Source organism: Crinia signifera, chromosome 2 (genome assembly GCF_055691185.1).
Source record: "Crinia signifera chromosome 2, ASM5569118v1, whole genome shotgun sequence".
Taxonomy (NCBI): Eukaryota; Metazoa; Chordata; class Amphibia; order Anura; family Myobatrachidae; genus Crinia; species Crinia signifera.
Window position 1 is genome coordinate 238,023,895 of NC_139218.1, and position 24,612 is coordinate 238,048,506.

General features: G+C 43.5%; 1 protein-coding gene across 1 annotated transcript in view; it reads left to right on the forward strand.

The window, feature by feature from the left end:
* Positions 1–24,612, forward strand: part of LOC146060647 (S-adenosyl-L-methionine-dependent tRNA 4-demethylwyosine synthase TYW1-like) — a 173,954-nt gene that overhangs the window by 39,769 nt on the left and 109,573 nt on the right. Inside the window, exon 8 of the mRNA XM_083174075.1 lies at positions 9,772–9,898. Coding sequence (XP_083030201.1) covers positions 9,772–9,898 — 127 coding nt within the window. The remainder of the gene's footprint in view (positions 1–9,771; positions 9,899–24,612) is intronic.

The following is a 24,612-nucleotide window of genomic DNA, read 5'->3' on the forward strand; positions in this document are numbered from 1 at the left end:
AGAGAGAATTAGATTTGGGTGGGGTTTTACTTCAAAGTGAGATCTATATTGTAGTGTAAAAATAAAGCAGTCAGTATTTACCCTGCACAGAAACAAAATAACTCACCCAAATCTAATTCTCTCTGCACATTTTACATCTGCCCCCCTGCAGTGCACATGGTTTTGTCCATCGAAGAAGTATTTTGTCTGAAAGAGCGAACTAGAATAAGGCCCTGTGGGCCCAGTGTGTTGCATTCCATTCATTCTGTGATTTTTATTTTTTATTTCAAAAACAGAATTTAATTGTATCTTTTTTTTTAAACTAAATTATCTGGCTTACTACTCTTCTAGATCCTTATTGTTATTTATAGCATTCCTGTATAATTGTCTATACATTAGACTTCAGCGTCCTAGCTCCTTAAGTTCAAATAGCCTTTAGACAGTGTGTCAGAATCCAAATGGATATATAATTACCAGTCCCACTGGGCTCTGTGAGATACAGGAGATGGAATAGACGGGGGGGGGGGGGGGGGGGGAGGAGGAGAAGATTCCACTGATGTCCACTAGTTACCGGCGGGGCTCAGTTGTGATGAGAGCCACCGTCGGGAGCAGATCTTCGGGGTCAGATGTAATTGACGTGTGGATTCTTCTGACGTCCGCTTCCACCGGCGGGGCTCAGTTGTTGGGTGAGCCACCGTCGGGAGCAGACCATCTGTCTCCGTCTACCTGTGCTCTCCGGATGTCAGCTGGAGGGAGAGCTCACACACCGGCCTGATGTTTTTTTCCTGCTGCAGAGTTCGCCGCAGGTCACTCTCAGCGGGCGGCCGGATTTGCGGTAATTGCTGGAAACCAGTAGGAGGTTTAAAAGATAAGGCTGGAGCTGGATTGAAGTAGTCCTTTGCAGAGCTGTGCTGGATGTATGACAGGCCTGACACATATAAACACAATCTACTTAATTTGATATATTTTTGGGGGGCCTAGGGGTGCCGTGGAAAAATTCTGATACTCTAGGGTGCCGTGATTAGAAATAGATTGGGAACCCCTGCACTAACTGCTTGACCTCAGTTACCGGGAGTTCTGGAGATGTTTTGTGTGTTTTTTTTTTTTTTTTTTTTTAGAAACATTTTAGTTAATTCTAGGTACAGTAGAAACAACCTTTGCACTGGCCATATATTATACAGTGAAGAAGCAAAGAAGAATAACAGTACTTTATAGTTTTGCAAGAACTGATTTGTTACTTTGGTATGGGTTATTTGTTTGCTCTAATTTTGATAATGTTTTCTACGCAAAATTTTTGCTTCAAACGTAAAAAAAAAAAAGAATATATTTTGAGTTTTGGTGTTTAATTAAAATGAGGAAAACCAAATCCAGACAAACCCAATTGCAGGCTATTTTGGCCAGTATCTAATTAGCCCGGTTTAACTTATGCTTCGTTATCTTATGACAACACATGGGATCCGGGATACATTTCTGATCCCATGTGTTATCCCGGCTCTGTGGGCTGATTATTGCAGATTATGCTTAGAATAATCCGCAGAAGCTGCTTCTACGCATCATTCACTCTTTTTCGCAAATAATGCCATTTAATGGAAAAAGTTGCAAAAATATAGACCCGGCGCTACAGTGTCACATGGAGCTCATGCGTTATTTATATTACTACTGGTAATCCATGGCGGATAGATCTATGTACATAAATTTGGAATTCTTCTGTCTACATGTGTAACACAACCTCCCCTTGTTTGCGCTGTGTCATCTAGACAATTTATCGCTAACTATATGCATAATAATAATATTGTTAATATATTTTGCCCAGCAAAAATCTTCAATTTTCACCTATTTTTCGGGCAAATTTGTCCTGCCCTATTACATCGATGTGCAGATTGTTTTTGGTGACTTTGCCGAAAATCCATGTGATTTTGGCTAATTTGCAGCTGTTTTTGCCTATGCAGATTCACCCCTCCCCCCCCCCCCCAAAAAAAAAAAAAAAATCGAAATGGCATGTGCGAATGCTCGTGATTGAATACTGATAGGCAAATCTTTGCAGTTTTTTCAGCATGGGGAAAAATTGGGTCGGGATTGATTTACTACTCTTTATCATCAACTTGATTAATGGCAACTGTCTGCAGTACATTTCATCTTTATCTGATGGGAGTTCAGAGATCAGAGATGTTGGGGTGTGTGTGTGTGTGTGTGTGTATAAACCAATTTTAAATGGAGACTAGATGCCAGTCAGCCACAGAACCTGTGTAATTCACGTGTGTCCATTTTTAAAGGGATGATTTGGCAACCTATGTCCATTGCTTCCCTCGCTAACACTGCTTTATTTACTTATCCACTTCAGATGACCGTTTTGCAGGCTTGTGTCCGCCGGAAAGAGTGACACCATGTATGCTTTAAACTGAGGCTCGAACACGGTGGCCAAAACGTACTCTGATTTCAACACTTATTGGCAAAGCGAATGAAGGGCTTCCTCCACAAGTCCCACATGCTTAGTGCACTCACTCGGTCTTAGCTTCTCCTTCACTTTCTCCAGCTGCTTCTGCAAAAGCCTGATGAGGGGAATGACTCACGCTGGCAGTGTCTGAGCTGACTTCCCATATGGCAAATTTGAAGGGCTGGAGAACCTGCACACAACACAGATCATTCTCCACTGTGCTTGAGCCAGGTGCATACTCCCTCCTTTGCCTAAATTCATAGGTGTATGTATAGGCTTGAATAGCCTTTTGCTGTTCCTCCATCCTCTGTATCATATACAACCTCTTGCTTCAGCTGATGGCGGGGAAGGCTCAAGAGTTTTTGCTAGTGCTCCATTCTTTGGCACGCAGTCGTTGAATGGCGAAAGTGACCCGCAGTTTTTCGGACCACTGATAGCATATCCTGCTCGACCCTGTTTTTTTTTTTTTTTTAAAGAAATTCTGCACCACCGAATTTATTGTGTGAGCAAAACATGGGATGTGCTGGATGTCACCCAGACTTAGGCCCTTATTCTGGTTCACTCGCAAGGGCAAATTCCTTCTCAAATGGACAAAACCATGTGCACTTCAGGTGGGGTAGATGTAACTTGTGCAGAGAGAATTATCTTTGGGTGGGGTTTTATTTCAAAGTGACATCTATATTGCAGAGTAAAAATAAAGCAGCCAGTATTTTCCATGCACAGAAACAAAAAAACTCACCAAAATCTAAATCTCTCTGCACATGTTACATCTGCCCATCATGTAGTGCACATGGTTTTGTCCATTTGAGAAGGAATTTGCCTTTGCGAGTGAACCAGAATAAGGGCCTTAATGCCTTCACAATATTCATGGCGTTGTTTGATATATAACAAATCCCGGGGAAAGCCTAATTGGGGTAAGCCATTGGGTGATGTTTTCATCCAGTTTCTCGAAGAGGTTCTTGCCGGTGTGGCTCTTACTGAAACCGGTGATACAGTGTAGCTTGCCTTGGAAGGAGTTGGCGCTTCCCGAGTTGCTGCTACTGTTGACACTGCATGGCGATGGGTGCCTGACTTTAAACAAACCACATCATCATCAAACTCCTCGCCGACTTCTCCACAGTGCCAGCTACATCAATATCCTCCTCCTGGTGTACTTCAACAGTGATACCTTCAATATCAGGAACTGCACTGTGGGTGATGTTTACAGCATATGCAGAGGGCGTGCAAATAGGAGCTGCCTCTTTCCATACAGTGATGGTAAGGTCAGGCATCGCAACCACCAACACCCTTGGACTCTCCTTTGGAATTTGTGATACCATGTCTTTAGAAGACACAGTTCTTTGCTGTGTTTTTGATGACAGCTTAACTCTTAAATTTTCTAGAGGGTGGAGGAGAAGGGCTTAGATTGTCGTGTGAAGCTGAACACTAGTCATGAACATAGGCCAGGGCCTAATGCTGGCCACACATCAGACCAATTTTCCTCCAATCATCCAACTAGTTGGTTGATTGGACTGAAAATCTGGTACTGTATGGGGGCAAATGTCAATAAGCAATATACTCTCAAACTCAGGAGAATGGACAAAAACTTTCAAAGAAATTGTTTAAATCAAATAGGTCCAACTACAGAACATTGTCTGAGTGACTTTTGTCCATTTTCCGATTTGGGAAACCAATGACTTAATTGCAAATTACAATTGCTCCTATTGAGTACCAGATTTTTATTCCATCCAACCAACTAGTTGGATGGTTGGAGGAAAGTTGGTCTGATATGTTTCCAGCATTAGATGTTTCTTGACACTCTGTGTCGTAAATGGCATATTGGTCAAGCTTGCGTTTCTTCTCAAACTATTTACATTTATTATTTTTCTTCATGTTACTGAACTGTGGCATTTTGGATTTTACATGCCCCCTATGATTACATTGGGCATCGGCCTTGGCAGACTACCTTGATGGCATTTCATGTTCTATGACATGACTAATGGCAGCAGCTTCAGCACTAGGAGGAAGTGGTTCTTGTTCTTTTACTATTTTAGCCTCCCTTGACACACACACAAGCCTGAAAAATTATACGGATTAAAATAACACTTAATTTGGGGTTATTTATTATGTGCTGCACAGAACAGTATACTACACACACACACATGGTAAAGCCTGAAAAAAATTGCGGACTAAATAACCAGCAGTACCAATGGACTTATATGGCTTTGAACTGTACCACTGGACTAAATGGCAGTACCGCTGGACTTAATGGCAGCACTACATAGCGCTGCACCACTACTTTGGACTTATACATATGCACAGGGCACTGGCAGCAGACCACGGGACTGGACTACACAGGACACCACCACTGCGACCAGGTTGCCACCCCACGCCAGCTTCCCAGAGAGACGCAACCTCCCTCAATCCTCTCCAATGCCGGAGTGAAGAGGGCTTTGCAGGAATTATATGAATCCGGGTCTTTCAAGAATACGATGCTGGGATGATGACGTTTTGCCTCATTCTGCGATCCAAACCTTGTGGGAAAATTGGACAGCACTCGGATCTGTATGTTCGGAAGCGTCCGGATTTCTGCAATCACTAGTCTTAAATTCTCTCTAATCCATGGGTATGAAACAGGACCGTAATTTCAGTTAATATTTTATGAAGTATTTTAGTAAAACTGAATGATATACTAATATATTATATAGTTTGTCTTGCTTTATGCAAAATCTATTACTATGACTTGAAATGGTGCACCTGCCGTAAACTCCTTTTTAGTATAATTCTCTTTTTTGTGTTTTCGGTTTCCATTGTGGAACGAAATTGTTCTAAATAAGGCTTAACAGAACACTGAATTTGGTCTCCGACTTGTGCAATATCTGCTCATATTTCATTTTGCCAATTGCAAAAGATGAGTGCTCCAATTATCTTAACAAAGCACTCCATGGAATGTGATTTAAGTGATAAAGCAAAAATCTTTATTGCAGTTACATTTGTATAATAGCACAGGGATCTGTCTGCGATTTTAATTCTGCAGGAAGTGCCATTGCATACGTTGCCCAATTTTGGTAGTGCTGACCTCACACTTTTTCCCTTGCCTCAATAAAGGCAGTGCCAAATTTACGGGTAAGGGTGCTCATAAGCACATCTGTAATGACAACCCCCCCCCCCCCTTTGTCTAATTTTATTAGATTCATTGGCTATCCTCGAATGACGGATTAGAACCAATGTAATCGAATACATTACATAATAGAATGATGTATCAAGCTTTAAAATTGATATAATGGAGAGGGATAACAACCAGCCAATCAGTTTAAAAATTGACAGGTAAGTGCTGATTGGCTATTTTATCACTTTTTGAAGCTTGATATATTTGGCCTTAATAGAGAAAACCATGAACTAAGAGGTTTTTTGTTTTGTTTTTAATTACGTGCATTTCCTATACATTTCTCCATTCTAAATGGCATATGGTACAGTACAGTGGAAAGTAGCAGTCACTGGTGTATATTTCGGTCTGACCATACTAACACACATTTGCTAGCAGGATAAAGAAGTGTCATTCTGGAACCGCTCATGGCATAGATGTTGGGAATTCAATTTCCCCCCCACTGACTGTTTAGTGATATATGTATCCAAGCTTGTACATAACACCATCCACAATGCAGAGATAGTCTTCATGCTAATAGAATATTAGGTACTCTTTACCTAGAAGGGCGCCCATCGCGGTGATCGCGGGCATCGCGGGCAGTACATAAACGGCCGCGACGCGATGCCCGCGATCACCGCGATTTCCCATAGGGTTCAATGTTAAATTTAGTGGTGACCGCGATTTTACATTCAATGCTTCAATGCCCGTGATTTGGACATAGGAATCAATGTTAAATGGGCTACAGAGCCGAAATAGGCACAATTAACCCTTAAATGTCCCCCCCAAATTGTTAACGCCACCCCACGATCCACGCCAACCCGAAGCGTGGCGAGCGCAGCGAGCCCGCGAGGGGCGGCGGTACGCGTCCTCCGACCTTTTCATGCCCTACTATCCACGTCGGCGTGGAGTTGAGAATAGAATAGTGTGGCGAGCGCAGCGAGGCGAGGGGACGTGGATACCTTCACAGTTATACGCGTCCCTTCGCGGGCTTCACAGGTGTCCGTGGCGACGCGGACACCTGTGAAGTCCGCGAAGGGACGCGTTTACCTGTGAAGGTATCCACGTCCCCTCGCGGGGCTCGCTGCGCTTGCCACGCTTCGGGCCTCGGTGGCTCGCTGCGCTCGCCACACTATTCTATTCTCAACTCCACGCCGACGTGGATAGTAGGGCATGAAAAGGTCGGAGGACACGTACCGCCGCCCCTCGCGGGCTCGCTGCGCTCGCCACGCTTCGGGTTGGCGTGGATCGTGGGGTGGCGTTAATTTTGGGGGACATTTAAGGGTTAATTGTGCCTATTTGGGCTCTGTAGCCCATTTAACATTGATTCCTATGTCCAAATCGCGGGCATTGAGGCATTTTACATTAAAATCGCGGTCAATCATCCTTTTTAACATTGTTCCCTATGGGAAAATCGCGGTCAAAGAGTACCGAATATTAATATACTTGTTTGTTTTTTCTGTAGCACCTACATAGTCAAAACTGGAAGGGAGAAAAGCTCTCCTATAGAGCCACTTACTGGAACTATTCATATATAGATTTGTGTATTCAATATTAGGTACTTGTGTAGTATCACTGCTCCCACGATGGGCATCGTATAGGAAAAAATCGCATCGCATGCAATGCCATTTTTCACAGAAATCATTGACATGTTAAAATCATGTTAAATGCACCCCAAAGGGCATTTGTTACTGTACCACCCCCACTATGAACGCCAACCCGAAGCGTGGCGAGCGCAGCGGTACGCGTCCTACGACCTTTTCATACCCCCACTATCCACGTCGGCGTGGAGTTGAGAATAGAAAGTGTGGCGAGCGCACCGAGCCCGAAGCGTGGTGAGGGGACACGGATAGCTGTGAATCCCGCGAGGGGACACGGATACCTGTGAAGGTATCCGCGTCCCCTCGCTGCGCTTGCCACGCTTCGGGCTCGGTGGCTCGCTGCACTCGCCACACTTTCTATTCTCAACTCCACGCCGAAGTGGATAGTGGGGGTATGAAAAGGTCGTAGGACGCGTACCGCCGCCCCTCGCGGGCTCGATGCGCTCGCCACGCTTCGGGTGGGGGTGGTATAGTGTAAAAAATTATATTTGGGGTGCATTTAACATGTTTGCTACTAATTTAAATTCATTTGTGATCAAAATCGCAGCGCATCGCATGGCATGCAATTTTTATAACCAATGCATAAAAAACCCGGAAGCATCGCATGCCACTACATATGGCATGCGATGGGAGCCGTGAAGGTATACAAGTACCCAATATTATTAGGAGTACAGATAAGGAAGGAAAGGATATTTTTATTTTCTATAACTGAATTTGTATTGTTTTTGATTAAGCATATCAATCCTTACTTAAAACAATAAAAGTTTAATTTTTTTTAAAGCATTCCCTTTCTTTCCTTATCTGGTCTCCTAGTCATGTTGAATGCACCTACAGTAAATCTTGATTATATGAATAGTTGTAGTAAGTGCCCCTTATAGGAATACTTTTCTCCCTTTCTGTTTTAGATTATAATTATTCCTGTGCGCACCTCCCTTGAGATATACATAACGTGGTAATCGAATAGAATAACAATTTATTGATGGGAATGGGCTATTCCTTAAAATTATTCAATTTGCTCTGTGAGGACATCTTTTCTTAGAGCACCTACATATTATGCCGTGCTTTACAGAGAAAATTTACGGTTCCATCCCATTAAGTGTGAGTTGCCGTTTTCTCTGAAATTGTGTGTTTTACAGTTCAATTAAACTCTCATTGAACTAGGCAGAGTAAACTCACATTTTCTGTTAGAACCTTACTGAGGGTGAGATGGTATGGAAAATCTTTATTTTAAGAGTAAACTCTGAAGCTGTGCAGAATCCATTGGACACAGTTTCTTATAACTAATTTAAAATGCCCAATTACCTTAATTATTCAAATATCATTTTTGGGGGGTTAAAATGTCTTTCAAACCCCAAATCAACTAATTTGTTGCTTTTATGTACTCCAAATTTAATTTGAAGTCTTCCCTTTTTTTTTTTTATTAGTTTCTTTTTTTTTTTTTGATTTCTTTCACTTTATTATTTTTTATTTTTTTTAAAGACATCTCAAAGTACCCCAAATAAATCTTATCACATTCCAGAAAGTGAAAAAAAAAAATCTTGCTAAAAGCACTACTGGGTACATAATATGTAACTGGCACTAAATATGTGTACGGAAATGATTGCTTAGCATTCAAATTCAGTGTCCGAGAGGGTACACAAACTGATCTATGTTTTGAAATCTTGTTTTAGGCACAAATAAAATATATCTGTATGTGTTTGATGTGTTTTTACAACATAAATGCAAGGTACCTCAAGATACAGCATTGAAATATAAAAATATTCTGAAATATGGAATAATCCGTTATCTAACATTCTTCTGGTCCAGAGCATTTTGGATAAGGGATACTTAACCTGTACTGCATATAGGCAACTTTAATTGCCTACACTATGGCCCTTATTCTAGTTGACTTGGACGGATGCATATTTTGGATGGCCACAGAGTGTTGTTAGCTCCGCCTACCATACGGATTGCTCACACTGTCACCGTTTCATGTGAACACCTCCCCCAACTGTGGGAACCTGACCTATTCTCTGATGGTCGCCAACCATCGAATGATGGACCGAGCAGTCAGACAGCTCCGAGTGCTTTAGAGCACTCAGGCATTTCTCCGTGCGAAAGCAGGGATATGGGCAGGCAGATGGCATCCGGCCGGATTACCATACATACGCCTAGCAGTTTCATGGGAACACCCATGAAAAGCGGGGCGTACGCATATGGTAATGAGCCCTTCACACCGCTTTCCACCCCCTGCTCGGATTGTTCCGACCAATCGTTTTCTGTACAGAATTCACGCCGTATTTGGATGTGTGCGGCATTCGCACATGTGCAGAAACTCCTCTGCACATGCGCAAACACAATAAATCGGCCGTCCGACCTCACACGCAGCCATCCGACTCAATCAGAATAAGGGCCTATATGCTCTTGGGAGCGCACATCTTGTGCAAATGTCCGCAAGTTTCATAAAACAACTCCAATCTAATTGGAATTCCCCCATATTCATTTGCCACAGTGTAGCTAATTTGTGACTAGAACTCGTTACAAAAATGAAGTACATTTTTTCCTGTTTTCAAATATGGCATCACTTATGATTTCTGGTTTTCATTTTAAAGAAAGAATACAGGTTTGCTTATTTATTAATATTGTCCCCTCAGAAAGAGCAAGAAGTTAGTGGGGAAGATGGAAATATGGGAAAATCTCTTCTGAGTTCTGAAACCAACGGCCACAAAGAACCAAGAGAAATGATTACTCCAGCTCTCCAGAAGGCTCTCACTAAACAAGGTATGTTAAACACCAGAACTGCATGAATTAAGCATCCGTGATGTGTGTGCCCTGCCAAGTATTAAACGGAATAACCTAATGCAATGTTTACTGAAGAACACAGAGCTCTGCTCCCTGTGGAGACAGAACTTTTGAGGTAATGTACTGTGCAATTGTGATGCTGCTTTTTGCAGATTATGCTCATAGTAAAATGTCAGGTTTGCCGAGATTTTTGTCATTTTAATATACAGTGTATATATACACATCATATTACTGGCACTCTACTCATGATTGTATGTTTGTATAAACAATCAGTCGCCATAAGAATGTTAAATGATGCGATTGTGTCAGGTTTTTTTCACTGTCAAACTGTAGTCCTTTTTGTTTTGTGAATGTAAGGCATGCATTGTGCCAGGTGGAACTGTCTGTTCAAGTAAAACTTGCCAAAAAGTCCTGTCCATATGAATAATGTAACTGTATAATTGGTTTTATATAGATTCCCAGACTATAAAAAGTTTTACAGTATGCGATAGACCACGTCTAGTTCGACCACAGCGGTGTACAGGCACCCGATACCCTGTGAGCTGCCCAGGACCTTCCTGGTGGCAGGAACGCATTGCGTCTCTGCTCCACACCTTGCTCGCCACCGGGAGGTCCCAGGTCGGGTGGTTTTTACAGCCAGTTGGTCCGACCACCGACTCCGGTCCGATGCTCATGGACCTGAGGGGGCATCAAACTGACCCGATTTGGGACAATTTGAATTCCTGATTCGTCGGATTTGGACGAAATCAGCTCAGTGTATGGGCACCTTTTTAGTTGACACCTTGAAATGGTCGGCATACCTTAGCTATACATCGACCGTTCAACATGGGCATGGTTGACATGGTTTTTGGGGTCTGTATCAGTGTACTGTGTTCTCACCATTCTTCAGGCATAGTGCCTCCCTGCACTTGGCACACTATTATATTCTCACTCCATGCCTACTTGGATAGTAAATTATGAACAAAAGTCTTTCTACACCAACAAAAATTGAAACCACATTTTGACCTTGTGAGTCTTGACCATTTCCATCTCTACCTTTTTTAAGCTTATGTCGACCTTCTGTCAATGCAGACCATCTCAAGGTGTCGACCTAGTGACTTTTAGCCTAGACAGTGTTGACCCACCGAATACCATATAAATGAATGCAGCATAATGAGTTCAGGAAAGCACAAAAGCTTTCTAAAGATATATTTAGTTCATAGTGGCAGACTTACTGGCTGCCCTCTTTGCATCACAGGACGTGGGGGTTAGCACTGCATAGGAGGTGGTCAGGGGGTGCTGTGGTCACAATCACGGCCACTCCCTGCTACGATGATGAAGTTCAGCACATATCGAGTCACACAGCCAGGCTACTGCGTGCAGCTGGTCTCAGGAGCCTCTCTTGGGTATGGGGGAGACCCCTGGCGTTCCAATAGGCAAGTGTGATTTAATTTGTGTCTATGTGTACATATGTATGAAGTGTTGCTTCTTGGAGTAATGATCTTTTCCCTGTTACTAAATAAAAAATAAAAAAAACTGTGTAAACTTAGACCCCTGATGAAATGGGTGATGCTGTTAAAGATTAGTCTTCTCATGTGCGTGACTACTGAGCGTGCAAGAAAGACCTGCAACTTCAAAAGCATTCACAAGCTACTGTATTAATTTATTTCAGTAGATGACTATGGGCAATAAAGCACAAAAGCTGGTCTTTCATATTTGAGCCACTGGTCTGAGTCTTCATTGAAAGTCCGTGGTTGCCTTTCGCTGGATTTGTATATTGTTTACTTGAATGTGCGCTGCAGTAGCTGCATTGGAGAAGGAGTTTATATGCACTGCTGCTGTACATGTATATATTGCTGGGAGACTGAATTTCGTTATAAACTATGGGACTATCCTGTGTTTGCCATTATTAATTGCTTGGCTGGGATTAATTCTCAAAATCTTTCTCGGTCACATTTGATAGAGTAGGAACTTCTATCCACGCAAGCAAGATTGTGTTACTAGGCTACAAGTGCAAGGTAAAAGCCTGCACTGCTGGGTTTTTATAGTCTCCTGTCAGCACTCAAATTTCCCCTTTTTAAGTGCATGCACTAATGAGCGGCTTAGTTAGGCTGTTGGAGGCAATGGTTAGTTTTAGGCACTTGGTAGTGGGTTAGAGTTATGCACCATGAACAGGGTTAGATCTACAGTGTCTAGGTAGACAATCAAAAGGCCAACAACTATTGGTTGACATGAGTTTTTCCAGGATTTGTTTTGTAAAACATACTTTACCATCCACATGGAGATAGTTAGATTATAATAGTATGGCGAGCTCAGTGAGCCTTGCAAGTGGATGTGGTACACTCTTATGGTGTCCATAGTGACCTATGTTGACACTAAGGGACATTTATTTTACAGCAGACCAAGGTTTAAAAATAAAAAAAACCTTGGTATATTGCAGAATGAGCACATTAGGTAATCCGTCTATTCCAACTATCAGTCACTGATAAGTAGACCTCATTTATATCAAAAGACATTTAAGATTTGTAGCATAGTGATGATAGAAAATTTTCTTCTGTTCCCTTTCAAATATAAGCTCATTGTTCTATCTATCTATCTATCTCTTTTCGAAACGTTTGTTTATGGATCACTGTAATACTCAATAATGTGAACAGAGGGAATTAATCCATTTGTGAATTTTATTGTTTAGTCACTTTACTAAGCTCTAAAAAATTCTTTAAAATTTCAGAGTACCTTTATAAAGTGGGTTTCATTTATTTGATAGCTGTGTTGTTCAATTTTTTTAGGAAGGGGTCTGAATAAAGGTCATCAAACCCATAGTTTGGGTTGTAGTGGTTTCTCTGAGCTGAGCCCTAGTGAGCAAACCATAAGGTAGACAACAGGTGAAGGCTTTACACTAATATGTTGAACCAGTCATGTGACAGGCATTATTTTTTGTCCTTGACAATTCAGGGTTTCTTTGTTTTGTGTAGTGATTGCCCTAGTACAGGTTGAGTATCCCTTATCCAAATATCCGTTCTCAAAATTATTCCGAAAACCATACACTCCAGAATGTGAATTTTTTTTTTTTTTTTTTTGCTAAAAGCACTACTGGGGGTGTCTGTACCAGCACTACTGAGGACCTGATATGCAACTGCCACTTAATATGTGCAAGATATCTGAGATAGGACACAAACTTTGTTTCATGTTTTAAAACCTTGGTTTATGCACAAATAAAATATATTTGTGTGTATTTCATGTGTTTGATGTGTTTGTACAACATACTGTAAATGCAAAATACCTCCAGATACCTCATTGAAATATAAAAATTATCTGAAATACAGAATCCGTTATCCAAAATGCTTCTGGTCCCGAGCATTTTGTATAAGGGATACTCAACCTGTACACTGTTCTTATCAGGGCCGCTACAAACTAAAATAAAGCAACATGTTTGATTGCTAGGCTATTAGGTCCAGCTCAATTTCATAACTGGTTGCCAACCACTTATACCATGTCAAATATTGTCAAATTTTGACTCCAAGTTTCTAACCAGGTAATTGACAACTCTGTCATAAATGACTAGATTTATCAATTTTCCTATCCCTGGTACTTTATCAGGCATCTATATTTGATCAATACATACACATACACAAACATAAGTAAATATGTCATAACCAGCTGATATACCTGGTTTCAACCCGGGTTTTGCTTGGCCTAATGGTTAACTTCTTTTCATCCCCTTAAGACAGGTAGACACTAGACCAATAACAACCATTTGTTACACCAAATTCTTAAAACCGTCCAGTGTGTACCAACTACATAGATATCAGTGCGTGTTCCCAGGTGCACACTGAGGGCAGTATTCAATGCTCCTGATTCACCGTTTTTTTTTCGGCGATCGGACGGTTTTCACTCCCTGCAGTGAAGCTTTTTCACACAAAAATCTGATTCACCCTATTCAATGTTCACAGTGAATGCCGGCCAGTTCTCTGTTTCATGCTCGCTGCAAGTCGCTGGTGTATTTCAATGGTGTTTTCACTGCTAGGATGGTGAACTGATTTTTGCCATGATGCACCGTTTTGCATTCAACATCTTTTTAAGGTGAACTGGAATGAGTTATTTAAAAAAAAATATATATTTTTTTAATGGGGTCAAAAAATCAGTAGTTCTATTTTGTGAAGGGGCATGCTATTTCATACCTCCCAACTGTCACGATTACAGCGGGACAGTCCCGATTTTCGGGTCCTGTCCCGCTGTCCCACCCGCGGCAGGCATTGTCCCGCTGCGGGGGGTGGCAGTTGGGAGACCCCCCAATCTAATAGAATAGACGCTGTGCGCACGCGCACAGCGTCTATTCTCGTATGAAAATGAGGTTGCGGCTAATTAGCAAAAGTCACGCCCTCATTTGCATACGCCGGTCCCCTTTTCGTGCGAGTGTCCCTATTTCATCATCACAGAAGTTGGGAGGTATGCTATTTTTATTTATGTGCTTTCAGCACATGTATATATTTAATTAAATATATATATATTTTTTACACATTCACCAGCCGGGGGTGGGGAGCCGCTCATTACATATTCATTGCACACTGGTCCCGCTCATTACATATGCACGAGCGGGACCAGCGCAGCTCTCCTTAACTGCATTCCCTGCTAGCTGTGTGTGGGGGGGCAGCTTCTGCTGCCTTTGTCCCCTGGAGCCCTCCTTCTCCCCCACAGTGTCTGGCGTAGGTAGGAAGGTTTCCATCTCCCTGCCTTCCGCCGTCCCCCGGCTCCCTGTGGCATTTGCTGCGTGGGTTAAAAATCACAGTCAGGGGCAGCGAGCCCCTGCTGTGTTGAATAGGGTGAGGTAGTGAATGCTCCAGCCCTCCAGGTCCAGGCGATTGTGCAGCGAATCCTGAACAGGATTCGCTGCACTTAGCGTTATTTCACATTGAATACTTGCCTGAGAGTTCGCCAACTGATGCAGTGATTATGTATTGTAAAAAGTCAGGCAGATGTTTTGTTACATAACCCCAAATGAAACAACCAATTAAATCGTCAATGTACTTTTGCAAAACTATGACCAGAGACCTTTCATATGATGTGCACTGCTCAGACAACCGCATTATAGAAAAGTTTTTCTTAAGTCGTCTGTTTGCTCTTAATATATAGATATACTGTTGCAATTTGTATTTTATTTTTAAAGTATTTTATTGGAATATACAGAGAATAAGTTCAGCCAGAGATGAAACCAATTGGGTCAATGAGAGACCTTCAAGAAATAGATGATACATAATGGCCATAGGAAATACCGTTTTAATAGTGATACCACTTTCACATCGCCGACACGTTTTAAAAACCGGTATTTAAAAAGGTAATTAAAACGGGTCAGAGCCTTAACATTGCCGCAGATTACCGTTTTAAATACCGGTTTATACCCCTTTCACATCGCACTTTTAAAACGGTAAATTGCCGTTTTTTTTTTCCCTTTTTAAAACGTTTAAGCCTGCACTGTGAATGCATAGCATTGTACACATTCACATTGCACAAAAAACGGCAAGGAACCGTGTAGGACTCTGCTTTTTACACGGTTCGAAATGCCAGTTAACTTTAAACTGTAAATCGGCTGTGGTGCATTCACAGTGCAGGCTTAAACGTTTTAAAAAGGGAAAAAAACGGCAATTTACCGTTTTAAAAGTGCGATGTGAAAGGGGTATGACACACAAGTAAGAGGGAGGATGGACATAAACATGGAGCCTGGGTATGTTTCAGATAAACCCTAAAAGCAATAATTACAAATGTGAAGGATTGTTGAATCTCCCTGTTACAAGCATGATAGCAATCATTACTTGCACTATAATCAGAAAGAAGATGGTTGGGATTGGCAGCTGGAGGGGAAAGGTGTTTCTATTAGAGAAAAACACAGCCTGTAACATGGCAGTTAGCAGCTGATTGGCTTGTGGTTTATCCCTCTCATTTATCACATGCTAAGGCTTAAGGGCCAGATGTACTAAGCTAAAGGACCAGCCAATCTGCTCCCAACTATCATTTCTCAAACAGTATGTGACCTGATAGGTACTGATTGTTTTTTTTCTTTTAGCTCTCTCTCACACTCCACTTTATCTCTTGTTAGGGCTGAATACATTTAGCCTATAGTCTGAGAGAATATGTAACCAACATTTGTATGTAAGGCATGTTAGAATTTGTTTCCAAAGACCATTTGTTGTGCTCATTAGTGGGGATGTGGAGTAAAACGCAAGTGTATTTAAAGAGTGTATCTTGTACTCCCAATGTGCATTTTCTGACATTAATGGTATGTAACTGCAGATTTTGCAGGCAGGTAAGCATCTCCATTTGCAACAGAGCGAGCCACCAAGCCCGAAGCGTGGTGAGCGCCCACGGATACCTTCACAGGTAAACGCGTCCCTTCGCGGGCTTCACAGGTATCCGCGTCCCCTCGCTGCGCTCGCCACGCTTCGGGCTCGGTGGCTCGCTGCACTCGCCACACTATTTTATTCTCAACTCCACGCCGACATGGATAGTGGGGGTATGAAAAGGTCGTAGGACGCGTACCGCTGCGCTCGCCACGCTTCGGGTTCACGTTTATAGTGGGGGGTGGCGTGGGGGTGCATTTAACATTGTTAGCACCCATTAGGGTGCTTAACATTGTATAAGCACCCATTAGGGTGCTTATACAATGTTTAATCGCATCGCATGGCATTGTATGCCATGTACAATGGCATACAATTTGAAAATTGTATGCCATCGCACATTGTTCCCCCATTGTTCAGCAGCTACAAGCAGTGTCATGCCAGGTATACGTATACCAAAAGGACTGCCTCATATGAACTGGCTCTGAATTTGCCTGGACCTACTGGGAAATTATCCGGATTGGACAATCTATGCAGCACAAATAGCAATGAGACCCCCGATTTACCTTCCAGTATTACTGGTAACTATCATTTGCTGGTGCAATATTTTCTGTGGAGCACACATCAATATATTCTTGTTCACAAAAATTGTTTTTAACTTTCATTATTTTTATTGTAATATGAGAATTCTCATTAAATTGTAATTTATATCATACTTTATTAAATGTACAAAAATCTTTCGTGGTAGTGTATATTCTTTCAGTATAAACCTAGCGCTGTACACCCATTCTTTTTTTCCTACTACATGTTATTGGGAGATTTACACACTCCCTGTACAGCAGCTTTGGCCCTGCCTGTGGGTCCTCTCCTATTTCAACACGGCATTGCGGTCTGAAAGTTCAGACACGGCATATTGCCGAGTTGGTGACGTCACATGGGGCGGAGCTGGGCGGCGGCGCGTCATCGGGGTCTCGGGAGGAGGCAGTACTTGGGGCTGACAGTGCTGCCTCCTCCATACTGTGAACAGGACACTGGTCGCTCGACCCAGGCACCCGTTAACACTGCACTTGACACGGGTCATAGCCGTGTTCAACCCTGGTCAATACCAGGGTTGAACACCTGTGTTGCTCAACCCATGGTGGCCTTTTCAGACCGCACCTTGACCCGTGTTGGGCCCGCAAGAACACGGCAATAACCCGGGTCTAGAGTGCGGTCTGAAAGCAGTATAAGAGACCTAGCATACTTCTCTCTGCAGCCAGGATACCCCAATCTATATAATGCTGCCAATGGCCAGTATAGACATTTTAGTTCTATTCATACAATTGTGGACAACTTGAACTCAACTGCATCTGTCCTTGTCTGCATTTGATGAGACCCCAGACATAACGTTAGTAAATAATATTACTATAATGTATGAAGCCTAAAACCAAAACACCTTTAACCCAACCGTACACCACATTTCAAGAAATATTAGCAATAACTCCCCTCTCAGTTTTTCATTGATGGTTATTTTAAAGGTTTCTGTGCTACTGAAGAGCTTGCCTTCACTCCCAAAAGATGCCTGGTCTAACAGCTCAGGGGAGGAGCGCACAATCTTATGGTCCACTGGCCACGCACCTGAAAGTCAGGAAATTCTTTATATAAAAAATGTAGTACAATTAGATCATTTACAGTAGAATAAACACATTAAATTGGCTTCATGAAAAATATCAAATATACAAGGATTTTGTCACACTAGAGATTGCACAATATTTACATAGCAGGACAGAACAAGCAGAAAGGACTTGTCCCAGCATGGAGAATTCTCACAGGCTTTTTTTGAGGTTTTGCAACATGCATTTGTATCCCATTATGCATCTGCAAAACAGGCAGGGACCCGCAAGAGCACTGCATTGTGGGATAAAGTGGAGTTCTATCTGTTCCCTGCTTTTCTCAAGTGTGCATACAGATGATGGAATCTAGAGAGTGAGCATTAGGTTTTGAATAAAAGATGAGATGAGCATTCCCTTACCTGTTACGCCTTTACAATTTCCCTGTCTGATTACTGCAGAGGTTGCATAGGTGGAAAAATCTATGAATGATCTACATTGTTCCTGCTGGAGAAAAGCCATTAGGCTTACAAAATATGTCTTCAGTTAAGCCAGTGAGAGGGACATGGGTAGCCCTGGGAATAATGTTGGCACAAGGAAGCTAGCAGGTCAGCTGAGGGGGCTCCATTTTTTTTTTTAAATCAAGTACGTCTTTTATTTTTCTTTTAACATACATAAAAAAAAAGAAAGAAATAACAAGCATGACAATGTATTGTAGTACAGTGCTAGAATCTCAATTACATAGTCCTGTAATATATCTGTTGTATTATGCATGTCTTAAGTAGTTGAGAATAGAAGAAAGAAATAGGACAATATGCACTTTGTACTTGAATATATCAATAAAACAATTACAATAAAGAAAAGGCAGAAAAAAAAAAAACAAAGAAGAGCATACATTGTAATTTAACCTAACAACAATTTGTGTCTTGGTCTCTTATTTGACATACAGTCTGTTGCTAAATGACTTGGTAAACTAGAGCAGTAAATAGAAAAGAGGTTTTTACATTTGGATGACTAAATTAGCGAGCATAAAGTTACAGGAAGGGGGGGGGCCACAACCAGGGCGCGGCATGATGCGTCCGGGCCGGAGGGACTCCACCGCAGTGAGTCTGGACTGACAGGGGGAGCCAGGGGGAGCCCAGCGAGTTTCGAAGCGGGGCCACTTAATCATCAACCAAGTCAGGGGGAGGGCCAAGGGCCAGCGCAGAGTCATTCCAACTATCCCATTTAGCATGATATTTTGGGAGGGACTCTCGTTGTTGAAAGAGAAAACGTTCGTGCTCTGACACTTGGTTAACTAGAGCGCTCCAGTGCTGGACGCTAGGAGCAGACACAGCACACCAATTACGCGCTACAATTGTCTTAGCCAGAGTTATTAAGCATAGTACATATTTATACATAGCAGGGGGGCATGTCTCACCCAGGTCCAGAGCAAATATACACAGTGGGGGCGTGAATGGAGGGAGAGAGGGCACTGTTGAGCGTATACTATTCCAAACCTTCTCCCAAAAATCAAGCACCCTGGGGCACACCCACAACATATGCCAGAAGTTGGCGTTTTCTGCACCACACCTAGGGCAGTTCGAGTTATCCCTAAGCCCGGCTCTACATAGTAGAGATGAAGTACGGTAGGACCTATGTAAAATATAGAATGAGGTCTGCTGATATCTCACACATGGAGTCGAGGCCTTGACCGTTTCAAGTATTTGTGTCCATTGCTCGTCGGTTATAGGACCTAGATCCTCCTCCCAGCCACTTTTCAGCCTATCTAACGTTTCGGGGTTCGCCCGAGAGTTTAAGACCGCATATATTGTTGAAACCCTTTTGCGTTGTCCAAGTCCCAGTAACATTTGTTTAACCGGTGAATTAGACATGACTGGCGTAGTACCGTGAAACTGAGTCTGCACAGCGTGCCTCAGCTGAAAATAACTGAAGAAGGCCCTATTCGATACATGAAATTCCGTACTTAATTGTTGAAAGGATTTAAGGGTGCCCTCCATGAACAACTGTTGTATAGAAGTTACCCCTGCCTTACGCCATATATTATCCTCAGAAATGGTAAGAAGCTCCCTAAATGTAGCGTTATCCCAGAGAGGAGCATCACAATCTATATCCCTCCAATCAAATATGACGTGGGCCTGTTTCCACACCAGCCTACACTGTCTAAATAGGGGAGGAAGTCCCTTTGCTGAGCCATCTGCCAATAAAAAATGCAACGGGGGGAGACCCACCCCCAGAAGTTCATCGCACATGTTAGGGAAAGTGGGACCCCCTTTTTCGGAAATCCACTCCGAGATGTGAACTAATTGGGATGCCAAATAGTACAAGCAAAGGTTTGGAAGGCCAAGCCCTCCCTCAGCACGGGTTCTAACAAGAGTTTTGAAAGCCACCCTAGGTGCCATTCCCCCAGATAAAGGAGATAATTATACTGTTAATTTTGGTGAAATTTTTTTTAGGTATATATATAGGAGCATGCTGGAGGGCATATAGGTATTTAGGCTGGATAGCCATTTTAAGTAGGTTAATTCGACCAGTCACCGACAGGGGAAGTTTTTTCCAGACATGTATTTTATTTTGAAAAGTACTCGTGATTGGGGTTATGTTATGGAGTACATAGTCTTTACTAACAGGGGTTATCCAGATGCCCAGGTACTTAAAGCGGGTAGTCCACTGCAGGGGGGAATTAACCGGTGGGTGTTCCGGCACTTTTCCGGAGAGTGGGAAAATGTTGGATTTGTCCCAGTTAGTAAACCGGAGAACACCCCAAAAGTATTGACTGTGTCAAGCAAGGCCGCCAGGGAGGGGCCAGCATCATCCAGAAACAACAACATGTCGTCCGCATATAATGCTACAACATCTGGATGCCCCCCTACCCGTATCCCTCTAATCGCAGAGTTACTCCTAATTAGGCAGGCCAGTGGCTCTATTGCAAGAGCAAACAGAGTCGGGGAGAGCGGGCAACCCTGCCTGGTCCCCCTTCCCAGCTCAAAACCGTCAGACAGACTGCCATTAACAGACAGCCGAGCTTTGGGCTCAAAATAGAGCAAGTTTACCCAACGTATGAAATTGGGGCCAAAGGCGAACCTTCGCATAACCTCCCACAGATATGACCATTCGACCGAGTCGAAGGCCTTGGCGGCGTCCAAGGACACCACCACTGCCCCCGACCCGGCCACATCCCCCCTCTGGAAGTGACAAAAAATTCTGCGTAAGTTCTGCGTGGTCGATTTATTAGGCATAAAGCCAGTCTGGTCGCTGTGAATGATTGATGAAATAACAGTGTTGAGCCGAAGGGCGAGGACCTTTGCTAGTATTTTGATGTCTGAGGTGAGAAGGGATATAGGTCGATAGGATTCCGGGGCTGTGGGGTCCTTTCCCGGCTTCGGGATAACTATAATTGTTGCCTCTCTCATAGAGGGGGGAAGGGCTCCCTTCTCGAATAAAGCATTGTATAATTTCAGCAGGTAGGGAATGAAATGTTCTCTATACTTTTTATAAACCTCTATAGGAATGCCGTCTCCCCCAGGTGCCTTCTTGTTAGGAAAGGACGCCAATGCAGTCTCAATCTCAGTATGAGAGATCGGGGACTCCAAGGCCGCCACCGAGGAGGGCGACAGCTGGGGCAAGGAGAGTTTGTCCAGATAGCTACTTAGTTGTTCCAGACTATAGTTGGCTTTGGTGGCATATAATTTTTTATAATATGTTTTAAATTCCTGTGCTATCTCTGGGGTGGTATATAGAAGTTCGCCATCGCTGTTTTTTACACACTGAATGGTACCAGCTCCTCTCTCATCCCTGCTCAGGTACGCCAGGTAGCTGCCCCCCACCTCCACCTGCGCATACATAGAATGTTGGTTGAATAGTAATTTACGCTTGGCCTTATCCCTCATGTAAGTAGCCCATTGTCTTCTCGAAGTGTCCCAGAGTATGCGGTCAGCTGGGGACCTTGAGATAATGTAGCCCTCTTCCCTAGATTTGCAATCCGCCTCCAACCTGAGCTCTTCCTGTCTGCTAGTTTTCTTAATATTGGCTATTTTTTTGATAAAAGTCCCTCTCATATAGGCCTTAAAGGCGTCATGTTTTACAATTGGGTCATTGTATGATTCGTTACAAGTCTCGAAAGTCTGCCAGTCATCAGTTAATCCCCCGTCATCCTTCAATAATGTCAACCAAAAGGGATTAAGCTTCCAGCTACCAGATGGGGAGGTCCCCTGATTCTCCATCACCACCAGCAATGGTGAGTGATCAGAGATACCCCTTTGCAGGTAGATAACCTCCAGGATTTTTGGGGATAGGTCAGGGGATATGAGAGCGAGATCAATTCTGGATAGGGCATTTACACTGGCCGAGTGGCACGAGAAGTGGCGCATCAGGGGATTACGGACTCTCCATATGTCTATAAGGCCCACTTCATCTATCAGTTTAGCAAACGGGGTAGGCTGAGCCTGCGGCAAGATGTTAGGGGACGTCTGCTCGTTCCATTTATCTAGCTGTTTATCCAAATAGTTGTTGAAGTCGCCCAAACATAACACTGGGGTGCCAGGGGACAGGGAAACAAATGACATAGCTAATTTCAGTACCTCGTTGCTGTAGGGGGGCGGTATGTACACCGCAAGGATATTTAGGAGCTTGCGATTGACATAGGCCCTTAAGAAAACGTATCTACCATACTGATCAGTTTGGCTGTGGACTAGCTGAAAATTAACGGTTTTTCTAATTAAGACAGAGACCCCTCTAGCATTATTCGAGAAGGTTGAGTGATACATAAAGCCCACCCATGGTTTCTTCAGTGCTAGGGTTTTGCTTCCTGTAATGTGCGTTTCTGAAATACAGGCAATATCAACCTTGTGGTTTTTAAGCTGATTGAAGACTAGGGCACGTTTAATACGGTGATTCATCCCCCTAACATTCCAGCTAAGTATCTTCAAACCATCCCTGTGATCAGCCATGGGTTTAGTTGGATGAGATTATTACATGCAGTTGTTATATTAAAGATCGGCCCCCAAACCCATCCCACTGAAGAGACCCTCCGCCCGTCCGCCCTCCCGCCCAAGTCCAAGCCACATCCCCTCCTAGACATCAACATGTTCACATATCTGCTCGCAAAACTTATATAGAAACCAAGACACAATAAACTTATTATGCAAAACAAACCCACAAACCCCCCTCCCTGCATATCTACCCAACTAGATATACCTATTCCCTTAAACCAAACTAACTAACACCAAAGTTTAAGAAAAAAAATTGCGTATTAACAGATGGAACCCACGAGGGTATATAGGAAACAGTTGTTCCTACAAGCTATTTACCTGCATGGGCTCCGCTAGACATTACGCACAGGTATCGTTGGATACCCTAGGCGCGTACCCCCGCCCAAACAGCTAACATGTAACAATTGCATTAATTTGCGAAGACCCTCCTGTCTACCGCGTCGTGTTAGCTAGTAACCAGACTGCATAACATTACCACCTCAACAGATCAGGATTACATATCAGCAACACCAGATATAGATCCGAGAGTTCAGTCCCGAGGTCTAGGAATACGTTCCAGCCACGCCTCGGCTTCTCTGGCTGTGTTAAAGAAGTGAGTAGTGTCCGCATGCACCACTCGAAGGCGAGCTGGAAATATCATGGAGTATTGGATCTGTCTTTCTCTCAGGCGTTTTTTGATATTGATGAACAGGGAGCGCGATTTCTGGACCTCGACGGCAAAGTCTGGGTAGACCGATACATTATGATTCTCAAATTTTAGTGGACCTTGCGTCCTGGCCAAGCGCAGCAGGGCATCCCGATCCTTGTAATTGAGAAAGCGGGCAATAAACGTGCGGGCCGGGGCGCCGGTGGCGGAGCTCTAGAAGGCAAGCGGTGGGCCCGTTCGACCGAGAACTGGGGGGTAAAGTCCTCACGCCTAAAAAGTTTAAGCAGCCAGGACTCTAGGAATTGTTCCGGGGCAGATCCCTCGGCCCTCTCGGGAAGACCCACCAGGCGCGCATTATTGCGTCTAAGGCGGCCCTCCATATCAGACAATTTGGCCTTTACAGTGTCCACTTGCGCCGCCAGTTCTGCAACCGTGGTTTTAAGGGGATTGGTAATGTCTTCCAAGTCTGATATTCTGTGTTCCGTCTCGCCAACCCTCTCACGGAGCTTTTGCATATCATGTCTTATTAGGGTGATGTCTGATTGGACTTGACCTATTTTATCTGTGACCCTGTGTTCAGATGCTGCTATCGCCTCCAGGATTTGTTGGGTGGATTGAGCTGGGGGTGGCACAGAGGCAGAGCCGGTGTCTCCATCCGATGGGGGTAGGGAGTCCTCAGGGCGAGGTGGGGTAGTCGACTGAGAGCCTCTGGTGAATTTTTCAAGCTTAGAAGCTGCCGAGGCATGTCCCGTCTTGCCCATGTTCAACAAGTATGGTAATACTGAGTTATGCTGTCGCCTCGCCTCTCTGTACTCGATATCCCCAGTCCGGAGCTGAGCTATGCGGTACTGTGTCTTGAGAGAATTGGTGTCGGCAGTCAGGACCCACAGTTCAGTACACAGGGTAAGAGAGTGAAAGAGTATAAGGGAGACTCTTCTCTAAGATTGAAGTACAGTCCGTGCCTTAGTAAGCAGGGGGTGCACAGCAGGGGACAGAAGAGCAGTTCGGTGCACAGCCGTAGTAGTGAAAGGCGTTTGGCAGTTGTATGATGAAAGTCTCTGCAACTGTGCCTATGCCTGGAGCCTAGTACAGACTGCCTTAGGTAAGTGCAGCCTCACAGGGTGTCAGGAGATGGCGGCTGCATTAGCCCTTTGAGGTC